At 43.7% G+C, this 15,268-nt stretch overlaps 1 protein-coding gene across 1 annotated transcript; it reads left to right on the forward strand.

Annotated features, from left to right (window-relative positions):
• The first annotated feature begins 232 nt into the window (after positions 1–232).
• On the forward strand, positions 233–9,155 carry SMIM20 (small integral membrane protein 20). Its single transcript, XM_075266189.1, has 3 exons — positions 233–382; positions 5,475–5,531; positions 9,099–9,155. The coding sequence occupies exons 1-3, from the start codon at positions 274–276 to the stop codon at positions 9,134–9,136; spliced, it is 204 nt and encodes a 67-aa protein (XP_075122290.1). The 5' UTR covers positions 233–273; the 3' UTR covers positions 9,137–9,155.
• The last annotated feature ends 6,113 nt before the right edge of the window (positions 9,156–15,268 follow it).

The following is a 15,268-nucleotide window of genomic DNA, read 5'->3' on the forward strand; positions in this document are numbered from 1 at the left end:
GATCTGATTGGTTGGTCTTTCCTAGGCGCCACTTCTGCTAACGATCCGTGTACGGTACGTATGCACAAGCACACGGAGCTCTCCCTGTGTACTATAACAAATGTCATCCTTCTATCATGGAATGACAGCGCAAAGAAACCAACCAATAATAAGGCGCTTTTTAAAATAGTGTCCAAGTACTATCCAATCAGAATCAGCGTTAGATTACAGAAGGTTTCCGGGTCCGGAAGCACGTGGTGCAAGTCCTTCCAGTGAGCGGCAGCAGCGGGAGCTATGGGCAGAGGCAGCAGAATGGTGCTGATATTCGGGGGGTTCACGGCTGTAGTGGCGGCTGCGCTGTACCCCATATATTACCACCCCATGGCGCACATAGACCAGTACAGTGAGTGGCGGCTCTGAGGGCGGGCGGAGTGTGCTGGGTACCATGGAATGAGGGGACAGGGGTCATGTGACCTAGAAGAGGGACCACAGGTCCTTGAGTGAAGGAGAGGGGTCATGTGACCCAGTTGTGGGACTGCAGGTCTTTCCCTTCACACAGTAATATAGGTTACATTGTTTTTCTTGCTGTATTGTTTCTAGTATTGGTTACATTCTTATATATGGCTGCTAGGTGCAGAGACCGTCAGCCATTTCAAAATGAGGGCTCAATAACCCAGTTCTATCAGTAAGTGACAGTCCTATGGGACCTATAGGGGATTCATGACATAGCCTGTGGATATGTAGTAAACGCTTAAAGGGGTTGTCTCAGGCCGTGCCCTTGTCGCTGGAAGTCCTCCTGCGCCCCATGTGATTGCAGAGGTTTTAGTGGTCACTGGAAAAGAAGTGGTGATATATGCGAGTGATGTCACCGGTCCCTCTCTAGTCACTGCTGAGGCCATTGATTGGTCTCAGCGGTCAAGTGGGACACAGGATTCCTGGTGACAAAGGCGCGAGCCAAGAACAAACAGACAACAGAGCTCCAGTGATGTCCCTTTACAGGGATTTTTCAGGCAGACATTACTTGTGAACTATCAGATTAGTGGGATTCCAGCTCTGTGATCCCCATTGAATAACTTTTTAAAGGGGCAGTCACACTCATGTAAATGCAATGATGAGACCACAGTGGTTGTGCAGCGGGTCCTTTGTGCCCTGTATAAATGAAGCAGCAGGTCATGCATAACCATTGTCTCTTCACTCATCTCTATGGGACAGCTGAAGACAGCCAAGTACTGTGCTCAGTCTCTTAGAGGTGAATGGAGCTTTAGGGCTAAGACTCCACATTGCAGAATAAATGCAGCAAAATCTACAACAAAAAAATGCTGTGTTTCTGCAACATGGGGCCTCAGCCTAAGGTTAAAGCCCCATGTTGCAGAAACGCAGCTTTTTTTGTTGCAGATTTTGTTGGGGTTTTTTGAGCCAAAGCCAGGAGTGAATTGAGCTAAAGGTAAAAGTATAAAAACTTCCTATATATTTCCCATTTCATTTGTAGCCATTCTTGACTTTGGCTGAAAAAAAACAACAGAATTTGCAACAAAGAAAGCTGCATTTCTGCAACTTGGGGCACCATGGCTGCTATGGGACCCACGACCTTATGGCATCTGCTGGGCCCCTGATGCTTTTTTTTTTTTCTTTTTTAAATTAGGTCTTTAGTTTCTGAAATAACCCCAGCAGGTGATGGGCCTAATTTATTTACCGGTCACCCTTCCTGCTTATGGCCTCCTTCACTTCCCCTTCTACTCTCCAGGGTGATTTGTGTGTCCCAGCGAAGTGATATGGGACATACGGGACCTACTGAAGGGCATAAAGGGAAGCAGAGATGGCCGTGAGCGGGATCGATAAGTAAGGCCATGGACCCGCGGCAAGAGTATTTATTGGGCAAACCCCAACAAATACTGCTGTTATTCTCTGGGGTCTTTTCAGACTCCAGAGTACAAAGATCGGAGGCCTGGGGGAGGTGAGCGAACATAAAAAAACAAACAAACCCAAAAAACAATGTTACTCAACTCTCCTGAGCTACAGCGCAACAGTGCACTGTCTTCAGGCCTCTGTAGTGACATCGCTGAAGTGGAGCATTATGCTGTGCGGAGGGGCCTGTAAAGCCGGGACCCCATGTGATGTAAACAGCGCGAGAAAAATCATGGGATTTTACAGTCAGGACAAAGTGGATGGGATTCTAGAGAATCCCATGCCCACATTGCAGTAAAAACCGCGGCGTGGTTTTGGAAACCGCTGAATGTCAATTATACCTACGGAAACACCGGCAGTTTCCCCATTGGTATAATTGAAACAGAAAGTCCGCACAGGCAACCTCTGCAAACTTTCTGTCTAAAGCGCTGCAGGAAGAACCGAGATGCATTGGTTTTTCCGCAGTGCTTTTTTACTGCGGGATGCCCTGTGGGGCCTTAGGGACATTATCATTTGGAGGGGCACTATGGGACATTATACTGTTTGGCGGCCACTGTGTGACATTATCGTGTGTGGAGGACAGGAAAGGGGGCACTGTGCCAGGGAGGGGTGGGGGGCAAGTCAAAACTTTGCTATTGGGCCCAGTTTTTACTGGTTAAACATACGAAAACCTCCTTGAAATTCCATCGGACACTATATGCAGGGTCTTTCTGGGATACTTTTATTTAATATTGCCCATAATGACCATGTTAATTACTTTATTGTGTGTAGTCCAGTTTCTTTACAGTGCAGTGTTGCTCATACATGGCCTCCATCCCCCGATACGTTGCGAGGAGCACAGCTCTGTACATCATCCAGCAGGAAATAAGACTGGGAAGTCATAAAAAAAAAAGTTACTGACTCCGGCTTCAAAATAAAATAATTGATATTGTATAATGAATTAGATCTGGAGTTTGTAGCATATGTATTTTCATAGGAATTCAATCAATGTCTTTTTAATGAATTAGAAGATATTCACTTCTCCTGTCTGACCATGGCTGCCAGACATTTATGAAGGCGTCAGAGTTGGGCTGTGGAAAAATAGAGGATTTTGATCTTGTGTTTGACCTGCCGACTCCACAGCCCTTGCTGGATCTATTACTATTACGATTTGCTTAGAGCAGTTTTGATTTTCTAAGTTCTCGGATCAGGGATCATAGGATTATTTGTACGATCAGTCAAGCATATTACTGCCAACTTTTATGTGTATGGCCAGCCTTCGACCCATTATAGTATGGCAAACATGTCAACAGAAAATGACTTATTCTTTCAACCAAGTTTTTATATTAAACATACTTTATTTTTATTTCTTTTTTAAAATTTTCCACGTCACTACCTATATTTTAACAAAAGCGCTAGGTCCCGCAATTTTCACTCTAGTTGGGAAGCTTATTAATAGACTGTAATAGACTGACACTTTCCTTTTCTATAGGGGTTTTCTTTCCATCAGTCACATCAGACAGGATTACAATAGAAGATCACTTATCCATCATTACAGTCACTACTGACAATACATAATATCACATCTTATTTCTCCCCCATCCCTGTACAGAGCATGTCTAGAAAACTCTCCCATAGGCCCAGGTCACATCAGTTTTCAGATGATTGCGTTCCCTTCTCCGCATGAAAAATGCGAAGAGAAAAGCGCTGCAAGCAGCGCTGTTCTCTCTGCATTTTTCATGCGGACACCACACGGACCCCATTATAGTCTATGGGGTCCGTGGGTTTCCTAAGGTAACCGCTTTTTTATGTGGATGAGGTTTCCATTCAGGGGTCCCCAAATGAACCCCCCTAACGGAAAACCCATGTGCAGAAGAGAACCTAGCCATAGACCTCAATGAGTTAGCTCCAAACTATTGCTGCTATGACTATGCTGTAGAGCAGATCACTAAATGCTGTTAACAGAGCAGAGAAGAAGCGAGGCAAGATGGCGGCCTCCACATCTGTAAATAAAAATGTGTAGAAAAAAAGTGATATTTCATTTACTGATTTTAATTAGAAAAAAATTGATACATTCAACTTTAATAGAGATGAGCGAGTACTGTTCGGATCAGCCGATCCAAACAGCACGCTCCATAGAAATGAATGGATGCACCTGGTATTTCCGCTTTGATGTAGGCCGGCCGCTTAACCCCCGCGTGCCGGCTACGTCCATTCATTTCTATGCGAGCGTGCTGTTCGGATCGGCAGATCCGAACAGTACTCGCTCATCTCTAAACTTTAAATACAATGTCTACGTACCCGTAATCTCAGCAACTCCAATTGTTTTACTCGAATTTGAAGGACTAAGGGTAAGTTCACACTGGGTTTTTTGGTCAGGATTTTGAGGCGGAGCCTGACCAAAAAAGATGGCTCCCATTGAAATCAATGGGAGCCGTTTAGGTCTTTTTTCCGGAAGCTGTTTGTTCCAGGTCCCGGAAAAAGAAGCGAGATGCTCATTCTTCAGGCCGATTCGCCTTGCGATTTGGCCTGAAGACACTCTCTCCTCCAGACTAGGCCCATTCATTGGGCCTAACCCGGAGCAGAGTGAGCGACTGGATGCCTGTGCAGTGCATCTGCATTCAGTCGTGGCTACCCATTTTTTGGTCCGGAACCTCCGCCTCAGGTTCCAGACTAAACAACCCCGTGTGAACTTCAGTTCGTAGCCCATATGGGATGTCATAGGGGCTGGATTAGGTGGTGATGTCACTAGACACATGAAGTGTCTGCAAAAATAAAGACCGGGTGTAGGTTTAGAACAGAGGTACATTGCACACAACAATTTGAGGACATCAAGGGGGTATCATCTAGGAAACAAAAAAACTAATTTGAATAACCCCTTTAATTCACGTCTTTTTTTATGAATGTTGTTAAGCTTTATATAAGTGTTTGGGAGATAAATTCTTAAAACTGACTTGCTTCAGATAGAAAACCTGCCCTGCAGATCACTTTGCTACGGAATCGCATCCGGCAAGTCTGTGGTGGCGAATCTACTAATAGTTCATCCAGTACTTGGTAGTACAGTGTAGACCTAACAATTCCGTGATGTACCAGGGATCTGCCCAAGTGTGCCCATGGGTATGAAATCTGCTCCTTCACTCTCTACTTTAAAACCTGTGGGTGCTGGGCGCTCTTTGGGATAAAGCATGTGCCACAATGTACTATAGAAACGTATCAGACCTCCAAAATATTTCTGAGTTATCGATTATACATCCAGATCTCCATCTGTCAGACCTTTATACATATATCCTCTATTATCACTGCAGATTGATAAACCTAGTGACAGCCGATGGATGGCGTCTCCTGCTCTACAGTATTGATATCTTATGGTATATCCAGAATTCCTCGGATGCGCCATTACACAGATATCTCTCTTATAAGGCGGCAGATAGTCCCTTACTGTTTACCATGTATCCTGTAGTTGCCATTGAACATTGTGATGAAGAGTGGATTGTGTAAATGACACAAGTTGCTTTATGTCTTTGCTGTCACACAACTATAGTATTACTTGTGGGATACATATCAGTGTATGCCATGTCATCCTAAAGTCCACTGTTTCTGGGTTTTTTTAGAGAAAGAACAAGCAGTAAACCGAGCGGGAGTGATCCAGGAAGATGTGCAGCCACCAGGTACAGTGTGTGTGGGTGTAATTAAAAAAAAATAAATATATATATATATATATATATATATATATATTCCTGTACATCCACACCCATATATAACTGATGCTTGTGAGTGATTTAAGTAGCCAGTATGTAGCTTGTGTACCCAAGGCCCAATAGATGACAGTGTATTGTTAAGGGGGGTATTCTGGCTAAAAATATTTACTAATTATCTATCTGTGCATTGGAAAATAAGCTATATATGTAGCAAGTGCAAAAAGGCTACTGTGATGGAACTCTAGGAACGTACATTACAATGTTGCAGCATTATTTTGACAAGAGTTCAGTAACGCTTCAATAACTTTCAGGATAGCTAACGGATTACTTGGTTTTAATATTAATCTACATAAATAGTGCCACCTTGACTTTTATTGAAGGACGCAGGACCTAGTCTGACAATCTTGCACCTTTATATTATTGTCCAGTGTTGCTGACCTCTTTAACTCAATAGCTAGCTATGTATTCTCTATGGATAATAATGGGGTGCATTTACTTAGCAGAAATAAGCATGCTTTTAGGCCTCACAGCAGAGCTGATGGGGAACCTACATGTGTACGGGATAGTATTTTATTTTATTTTTTGCATTGTTCAGATAAAATAAACCTAACCTCCTATATAAAAATTGGGGAAGCTGTATACAGTAAAGACCTCATACACCCGAATAGCAGTTGTATTCTGACTTTTGACTCTTACGGCAAATTAAAACTGAAATATGGTTGGGTCTTGGGTAGTTTTACCATTTAGGAAACTCCCATTTTATTTATTTTTTGTTTGCTATTATGTCGGGGGTGTGGTCAACTTTTTTGTAAAATACTTTACTAACCTATCAAACTTCCTTTAATAGTAAACAGGCTGTAACTTTCTTCCTATCAACTCACTATCTAAGCATTGCCAGGGAGGCTCTGTCTATGCTGCAATGAGTACACCCTGTATTCAATGTACGGTAGTATGTAGAGCTAAAGCATTTACCAAAGGCTGTATCTCCGGTTGTATACCACCTAAAAAAATGAGATTCTTAGCTTTCATTTGATGCCAAGATTGAAGTACCAGCTATAGAAGAATAAGAGATATTGCTAGTTAAAGAGGATCTTTCATGTCCTCACAAATCAGCAGTATTACAGTGGGGCAAAAAAGTATTTAGTCAGTCACCAATAGTGCAAGTTCCACCACTTAAAAAGATGAGAGGCGTCTGTAATTTACATCATAGGTAGACCTCAACTATGAGAGACAAAATGAGAAAAAAATTCCAGAAAATCACATTGTCTGATTTTGTAAGAATTTATTTGCAAATTATGGTGGAAAATAAGTATTTGGTCAGTAACAAAATTTCATCTCAATACTTTGTTATATATCCTTTGTTGGCAATGACAGAGGTCAAACGTTTTCTGTAAGTCTTCACAAGGTTGGCACACACTGTTGTTGGTATGTTGGCCCATTCCTCCATGCAGATCTCCTCTAGAGCAGTGATGTTTTGGGGCTGTCGCTTGGCAACACGGACTTTCAACTCCCTCCAAAGGTTTTCTATAGGGTTGAGATCTGGAGACTGGCTAGGCCACTCCAGGACCTTGAAATGCTTGTTACAAAGCCACTCCTTCGTTGCCCTGGCGGTGTGCTTTGGATCATTGTCATGTTGAAAGACCCAGCCACGTTTCATCTTCAATGCCCTTGCTGATGGAAGGAGGTTTGCACTCAAAATCTCACGATACATGGCCCCATTCATTCTTTCATGTACCTGCATCAGTCGTCCTGGCCCCTTTGCAGAGAAACAGCCCCAAAGCATGATGTTTCCACCCCCATGCTTTACAGTAGGTATGGTGTTTGATGGATGCAACTCAGTTTTCTTTTTCCTCCAAACACGAAAAGTTGTGTTTCTACCAAACAGTTCCAGTTTGGTTTCATCAGACCATAGGACATTCTCCCAATACTCTTCTGGATCATCCAAATGCTCTCTAGCAAACTTCAGACGGGCCTGGACATGTACTGGCTTAAGCAGTGGGACACGTGTGGCACTGCAGGATCTGAGTCCCTGGCGGCGTAGTGTGTTACTGATGGTAGGCTTTGTTACATTGGTCCCAGCTCTCTGCAGTTCATTCACTGCAGTTCATTGAGATTTTGCGTGGAGCCCCAGATCGAGGGAGATTATCAGTGGTCTTGTATGTCTTCCATTTTCTAATTATTGCTCCCACAGTTGATTTTTTCAATCCATGCTGGTTGCCTATTGCAGATTCAGTCTTCCCAGCCTGGTGCAGGACTACAATTTTGTTTCTGGTGTCCTTTGACAGCTCTTTGGTCTTCACCATAGTGGAGTTTGGAGTCTGACTGTTTGAGGGTGTGCACAGGTGTCTTTTTATACTGATAACAAGTTTAAACAGGTGCCATTACTACAGGTAATGAGTGGAGGAAAGAGGAGACTCTTAAAGAAGAAGTTACAGGTCTGTGAGAGCCAGAAATCTTGATTGTTTGTAGGTGACCAAATACTTATTTTCCACCATAATTTGCAAATAAATTCTTACAAAATCAGACAATGATTTTCTGGATTTGTTTTCTCATTTTGTCTCTTACAGTTGAGGACTACCTATGATGTAAATCACAGACGCCTCTCATCTTTTTAAGTGGTGGAACTTGCACTATTGGTGACTGACTAAATACTTTTTTGCCCCACTGTATATAACACTAGAAAGATGATCGTGTGCTGAATTCAGTGGGTGTTGGCATTCCTCATACACTGACCTGTAAGGCCTGACCGTCTGACTAAAGGCACTGATATCTCCGGCACCTGGGCACGCACCGACAAAGCTAAATTAAGTATACTGTCAACTTTCTAGCGGTATATAATCCCACTGATGTCAGAGGACATGAAAGGTCCTCTTTAAAAACACTGGGGAATGTGATTTTATTTGCAGCATATGAAAGCTGATAATCTCCACTTTCTTGTGATACCAGAACCATACAGCCATTTGAAGTGACCAGCCACCCCCATTGGTAAATGTTTCTCCTCTGCATATTCACAACACAAATGTGTAAGGACTAGAGATGAGCGAGTACTATTCGAAACTCCCGTTTTGAATAGCACAACACCCATAGGAATGAATGGACGCAGCCAGCACACAGGGGGTTAAGCGGCCGGCCCCCGGGAAAGTCTGCGTGCCGGCCGCTTCCATTCATTCTTATGGGTGCGTGCTATTCGAAACAGCCGTTTCAAATAGTACTTGCTTATCTCTGTTAAGGACTTTCCTTAGTAACAGCTCAGTTAGAGGGGCTCTAAGGAGAATGTTACGGCCTATTTTCTATTAAGAAGGAAGTTACATAGGTTAATAAATAAAGTATATCATAAAAATGGTCACCAAAACCTTCCAACACAATATAAAAAAAAATAAAAATGGGAGTTATATTTTTATTCCAGTTTTCTTAAGTGCATTGGTGGAGCCACCTGATGGGATGAATGCTAATCACATCCATATAACCCTATCCTATATACGCAATAGTGACAGTGGTGAATGTAGCTGAGCGCTCTGTTTTCTTGTCCCATTTTAGGTTTGAAGGTGTGGAGCGACCCTTTCTCAAGGAAGTGAAACGGAGTTTGTTGAAAAACAAACAAACATCACTACTTTTCCTAGTAGACATTGTACATATGTAATAAACTTCAGAGTTTTTGATTTTTGGAGTGAAATCTGTTTCCATATTTAAAATAAATCTATAAAAAAAAATGACATGAGCTTTTTTTTTTTTTTTATTAGCATGTCGCAACATATGCAGATTAGCTCATTTCTATATGCTCTTTACACAGAGTGTTGGCTTGGCCTGTGCCTGCTGTAGCATGTTTCACAAGGGAACATCGTGTCCCCTCAGACCTGTACTACATCACAACATGGGGATTCCTACTGTAATTATTTTGGAGTGCTAAGGGCACTTGTGGAGCCAGTTGCCAAGGACAAGAAGATGGCAGAAGGATCTGAAGCTGGATTGAGGAATATTAGGGAAGTTCTGTATTACTTGACTGTTTAGGATATGCTGTCTACTTTTTTAAAACATTTTTTAAAACATCATTCATAACAGATAGTTGGTGCAAAAACAGCCGTAGGATAAGGCCCAACATGTCTGCTGTGGGATGTCCTGCAGCTTTCGGCTGTGATTTATGGGAGGCTGACCCTGGCTTTCAACCTTTGCAACCACATGAACATGCAATAATAATTGACATGCTGCATTTTCAACATTTTGCAATATACACTGTATTTTATTACAGTTTGGGAATGAAGATCTTGAGGATCCCAGCCGGGTGTACATAGGTGCTGTGCACAGACTTCAGATGCAGATTCAAATGGTCAAGCAGCACAACATGGTACAAATTGTACATAACATGCAGATTCTTCATATAATAGTATTACAGAATTACACGTGCATTAAGCATAATCACCACTAGGTGGCACTATAATCTAGGCTTCTGTTTACTGCTGGGGTTTTTTTTTAAACTGTAAACTAGTATTCTGCAATTTTTTCTTTTATTTTTTATGTATTTTTTTTTTATTTTTTTTAATAGATGTCTAATTTAGCAACTATTTTTAGGTTTGGTTACAAAACACTGCATATAATTGAAATGTATGAACTACGCCTATGAGTACACATACCATTACAAAATAAGGTACTATTCCGTTATCGGGCCAGCAGCAGCGCAGTTCAGCAGCAGCTTTCGGGACAGCAGTTCAGCAGCGGGAATTACAATGACATCCGAGGACTGCTGGCCCGATGCTTGTGCCCAGTAACCAGTACATCGATGACCCCCCTCCCCCATCCTTCTCCTCCTGCCAGTGCTGCCCCCCAGCTCTCCTTACATCTTCCCCGTACCCTCTCCCCGCCACACGACTAGGCCTCACCTCAGCGCTAGTACCGAGACCGAAAGGAAAGACACCGGGGCTCAATCCAGGCCCTGACAAGAAACACGCCGACTATAGGAACGGTGAGCTACAGCGAGCCGGAGGGACAAACTTTCTGCAGCGTCCGGCGGCTATCTAGTAGCATTCATTGCTCAAGATTTACGGTGAGGCCTATTACAGGGAGAGGGTACGGGGCAGATGTAAGAAGAGCTGGGGGGCAGCACTGGAAGGAAGAGGAGGATGAGGGCATCGATCGATGTACTGCCTACTACACACAAGCACGGCCTCTATCATCGGGCCAGCATCGGCTTAGTCATGTGGCGGGGAGAGGGTACGGGGTAGATGTAAGGAGAGCTGGGGGGCAGCACTGGAAGGAGGAGGAGATGGAGGGGGGGTCATTGATGTACTGGCTACTGGGCACAAGCATCGGGCCAGCAGTCCTCGGATGTCATTGTAATTCCCGCTGCTGAACTGAACTGCTGTCCCGAAAGCTGGTGCTGAAATGCGCTGCTGCTGGCCCGATAACGGAATAGTACCCAAAATAAAGATGGGAAGAATATGAAAATCTGTCTTCCATGATGTAAATAGGAAAACAGTGCCTCAGTCATGCAGCCCACTAGGGGGCGCTCCCTTTAACATCATGCCCGACCTTCCTAGAGGCCTTTGCTGCAATGATGTGGGATTTTACCAAGTCAGTGTCTCAGCCGAGGACAGCTGTTTTGATCTATTTGGATCTCTTCAGCCCGTCACACAGAAGACTGACTTGGCATTGCTGAGAGGCTTCTAGACAGGGTTAAGGGGATATCGTCACTCCTTAGGGGAGAGAACACTATGTAGGTGTGTGGAGTCTTATTAAGCCATATGTGCTCCTCTATGAGGGATCATGGGAAGAATATGCAAATCTGTCTTCCATGATGTAAATAGGAAGACAGTGCCTCAGTCATGCAGCCCACTAGGGGGCACTGTCTTCCTATATACATCATGGAAGACAGATTTGCATATTCTTCCCATGATCCTTCACAGTGGAACATACACTCACCGGCCACTTTATTAGGTACACCATGCTAGTAACGGGTTGGACCCCCTTTTGCCTTCAGAACTGCCTCAATTCTTCGTGGCATAGATTCAACAAGGTGCTGGAAGCATTCCTCAGAGATTTTGGTCCATATTGACATGATGGCATCACACAGTTGCCGCAGATTTGTCGGCTGCACATCCATGATGCGAATCTCCCGTTCCACCACATCCCAAAGATGCTCTATTGGATTGAGATCTGGTGACTGTGGAGGCCATTGGAGTACAGTGAACTCATTGTCATGTTCAAGAAACCAGTCTGAGATGATTCCAGCTTTATGACTTGGCGCATTATCCTGCTGAAAGTAGCCATCAGATGTTGGGTACATTGTGGTCATAAAGGGATGGACATGGTCAGCAACAATACTCAGGTAGGCTTTGGCGTTGCAACGATGCTCAATTGGTACCAAGGGGCCCAAAGAGTGCCAAGAAAATATTCCCCACACCATGACACCACCACCAGCCTGAACCGTTGATACAAGGCAGGATGGATCCATGCTTTCATGTTGTTGACGCCAAATTCTGACTCTACCATCCGAATGTCGCAGCAGAAATCGAGACTCATCAGACCAGGCAACGTTTTTCCAATCTTCAATTGTCCAATTTCGATGAGCTTGTGCAAATTGTAGCCTCAGTTTCCTGTTCTTAGCTGAAAGGAGTGGCACCCGGTGTGGTCTTCTGCTGCTGTAGCCCATCTGCCTCAAAGTTCGACGTACTGTGCGTTCAGAGATGCTCTTCTGGCTACCTTGGTTGTAACGGGTGGCTATTTGAGTCACTGTTGCCTTTCTATCAGCTCGAACCAGTCTGGCCATTCTCCTCTGACCTCTGGCATCAACAACGCATTTGCGCCCACAGAACTGCCGCTCACTGGATGTTTTTTCTTTTTCGGACCATTCTCTGTAAACCCTAGAGATGGTTGTGCGTGAAAATCCCAGTAGATCAGCAGTTTCTGAAATACTCAGACCAGCCCTTCTGGCACCAACAACCATGCCACGTTCAAAGGCACTCAAATCACCTTTCTTCCCCATACTGATGCTCGGTTTGAACTGCAGGAGATTGTCTTGACCATGTCTACATGTCTAAATGCACTGAGTTTCCACCATGTGATTGGCTGATTAGAAATTAAGTGTTAACGAGCAGTTGGACAGGTGTACCTAATAAAGTGGCCGGTGAGTGTATATGGCTTAATAAGACTCCACACATCTACATGGTGGTCTCTCCCTAAGGAAAGTAAAGATGAGGCGTGTTCTGTGTATGCAGACCGGTGCTGCCTTGTCTAAATGCTGTTAATAGGGATTGTATACTGTATCATGCACATTATATGTTGCTGGTAATTAAGATAAATTATTACTATTATTGTGTTCAGAGTTTGTTCACATTTGGTAGATTTGCAGAAAATGACTGTTTGTTCATCTGAACTTTGCAGAAATTCATGCAAACACTACAGGCACAGGCCCGTTTGGATGTTCGGAACAGATTTTGAATCACAGAAATTGCAGCAATAAATCTGCTACATGTGAACATACCCTTGTGCTACACATCTCCCTAAGGTGAAGATTATCTTGATGTCCAATAAGGTACCATCTCCAGTATTCAATACACAGCTATATACTCTTCCTTCATCTAGCTGTAAACAGCTCTGCTTCCTCATTCCTGCAGTCTGCCACACATAACTAAGCCTGTGCATAGCTATTAGCGATGAGCGAACACTGTTCGGATCAGCCGTTCCGAACAGCACGCTCCCATAGAAATGAATGGAAGCACCTGCCACGTACACTTTGCCGGCGGCCGGTCGCCGTGCCAGGTGCTTCCATTCATTTCTATGGGAGCGTGCTGTTCGGAACGGCTGATCCAAACAGTGTTCGCTCATCTCTTAATAGCTATAGTTCTCATATTCTATTCTAACTGGTTGGATATGCTAGGACAGCTCTGGGGACAGGAGGACATTCATGTGAGGCTACAGTAAGAGAGGAGTCAGTCATGAGCTGGAGTAAGACCAGACAAATTTATTTAGAGAGTCATGCCTCTTATACTATGTTCACATCTGCGCCTGGTATTCACCCATTGCAATTCTGTATATATAAAAAAAAAAACTAGCAGATTCGTCAAAAGATGTAGCGCATACCATAATCCATCTTTTTTCAATGTGTAAACTGTTTTTGGCAGATACGTTTTTGAATTTTTTTCCCCCTTCTTCATTCTGACGTTGCGCAGGGGATTTTGAAGAGAGAAAAACGGATTGCAAAACAGACACAAATGTATTGCTATCTGTTGATAATGCACTTGTGTCCGCCTTCCATAGACCTCAATGTTATAAAAACGGATTTGTTGCTGTCCGTCGTGTATCCTTACTATCCTTTCTGCAAGTCCGATTTTTGTCTCTGTCCAAAAGAGTGGATACAAGACGGAAATGGTACAAATGTGCACCTACAGATGGTTTTAAGAACCCACTGAAATCAATGACCAGTTCTAATCAGTTTTTATGATCTTTAGACGGATCATAGAAACTGATTCCATGCAGAGACAACAAGGGAAAGTCTTAGAATTATGGAAATCACAGAAAAGATAGACATGTTATTTCTATGCAAATCAAGTATGAGCGCCACACGCTGAAGTAAGCAATGTTATGGAGCTCCATTGCAATTGCCAACCAATGACGTCCCAGATGTGCTTGATGGGAATCTGGAGACACTGCAGATCATGGGAGCTTGTTTAGGCCACACAGGCTGCTCACCCTACTATGAGTAACATGCCATTGGCCTGCCGTTGTCCTGTTCAAAATAAGCTCCTTGGATACTTTGGAGAAATGGCCGTACCACTTGTTCCATAAGTAAATCAATGTACCACTGAGCTATTAGGGTATCTGAAATGAAGACTAGAGGAGTACGGCTACTTGTACATTACACCACACCATAATCCCTGGAGTAGGAGTAGTGTAGAGTTCTCTTATGAAGGCTTCCTCATGGACTTGCCCACATGGTCTCCAAACCAATCATTGCATGTGAGACAAAAGTGTGATGGTCTGTATCATTGCTGTCTGCCATCCTATACTTGGGATGTAATGTCCAATTTCACACTGTGGGGAATCGCTCAGGTAGATGCTCGGTAGCAGTGTGGGAAACAGGGACACAGACACTGGATTGCACATGAGTTTAGGCTTTATTCACATGTAGCGCATACACTGCCTTTGCAGAGGCACAGAATAAACAAAACAAAACCCTTCTCGGCTGACAAACTAACTTAAACGTAAGGAAACTTTTCCCTGACTATACAGGAGACTGGCTACCAGTCTCCCACCTTGGCAATAATAACGGGTGGCTCAGTACCTGCTTTGGCGGTACGGTCTGGACAGGTCAGCTCTGTCAGTGTGGTGCCATCCTGCTAGTCTTCACACTCAGACTGTTATCAGGCCTTGATTAGTCCGCCGACCTCCCTGGTGTGGGTCTCACCACACACCCCTTAGGTGCCTGGCTGGAATATACTTATACCACACCCTTAGACCACACCCTTCACTCTCTCACAACAAGGAGTACAGAATAGATGACTACACGCCATTCCTCCAATAACACCATCTATCCGTGAAGTGGTTTGCCTTTGCCTTTCCATCATTCCAGTTTGCTGTCATTCTCACAACTTCTGGGACACACAATGATGAACAGTGCTGACATCTCACGTAGGGTCTTAACCTAAAAGTGGTTTTTCCACATAGACGTTAGTAGTATAGTGACTACCTATGCCATAAAGTTGTGGCGATTTAAA

The sequence above is a fragment of the Leptodactylus fuscus genome, chromosome 1 (genome assembly GCF_031893055.1).
Source record: "Leptodactylus fuscus isolate aLepFus1 chromosome 1, aLepFus1.hap2, whole genome shotgun sequence".
NCBI classification, from domain to species: Eukaryota; Metazoa; Chordata; class Amphibia; order Anura; family Leptodactylidae; genus Leptodactylus; species Leptodactylus fuscus.

What these genes read in the sequence shown, in the direction of transcription:
- SMIM20 (XM_075266189.1), top strand. Translation starts at nt 274, where the DNA reads ATGGGCAGAGGCAGCAGAATGGTGCTGATATTCGGGGGGTTCACGGCT. An exon ending in GGCGCACATAGACCAGTACA is followed by an intron (nt 383 to 5,474) that starts GTGAGTGGCGGC and finishes GGGTTTTTTTAG; the next exon opens with AGAAAGAACAAGCAGTAAAC. An exon ending in GGAAGATGTGCAGCCACCAG is followed by an intron (nt 5,532 to 9,098) that starts GTACAGTGTGTG and finishes GTCCCATTTTAG; the next exon opens with GTTTGAAGGTGTGGAGCGAC.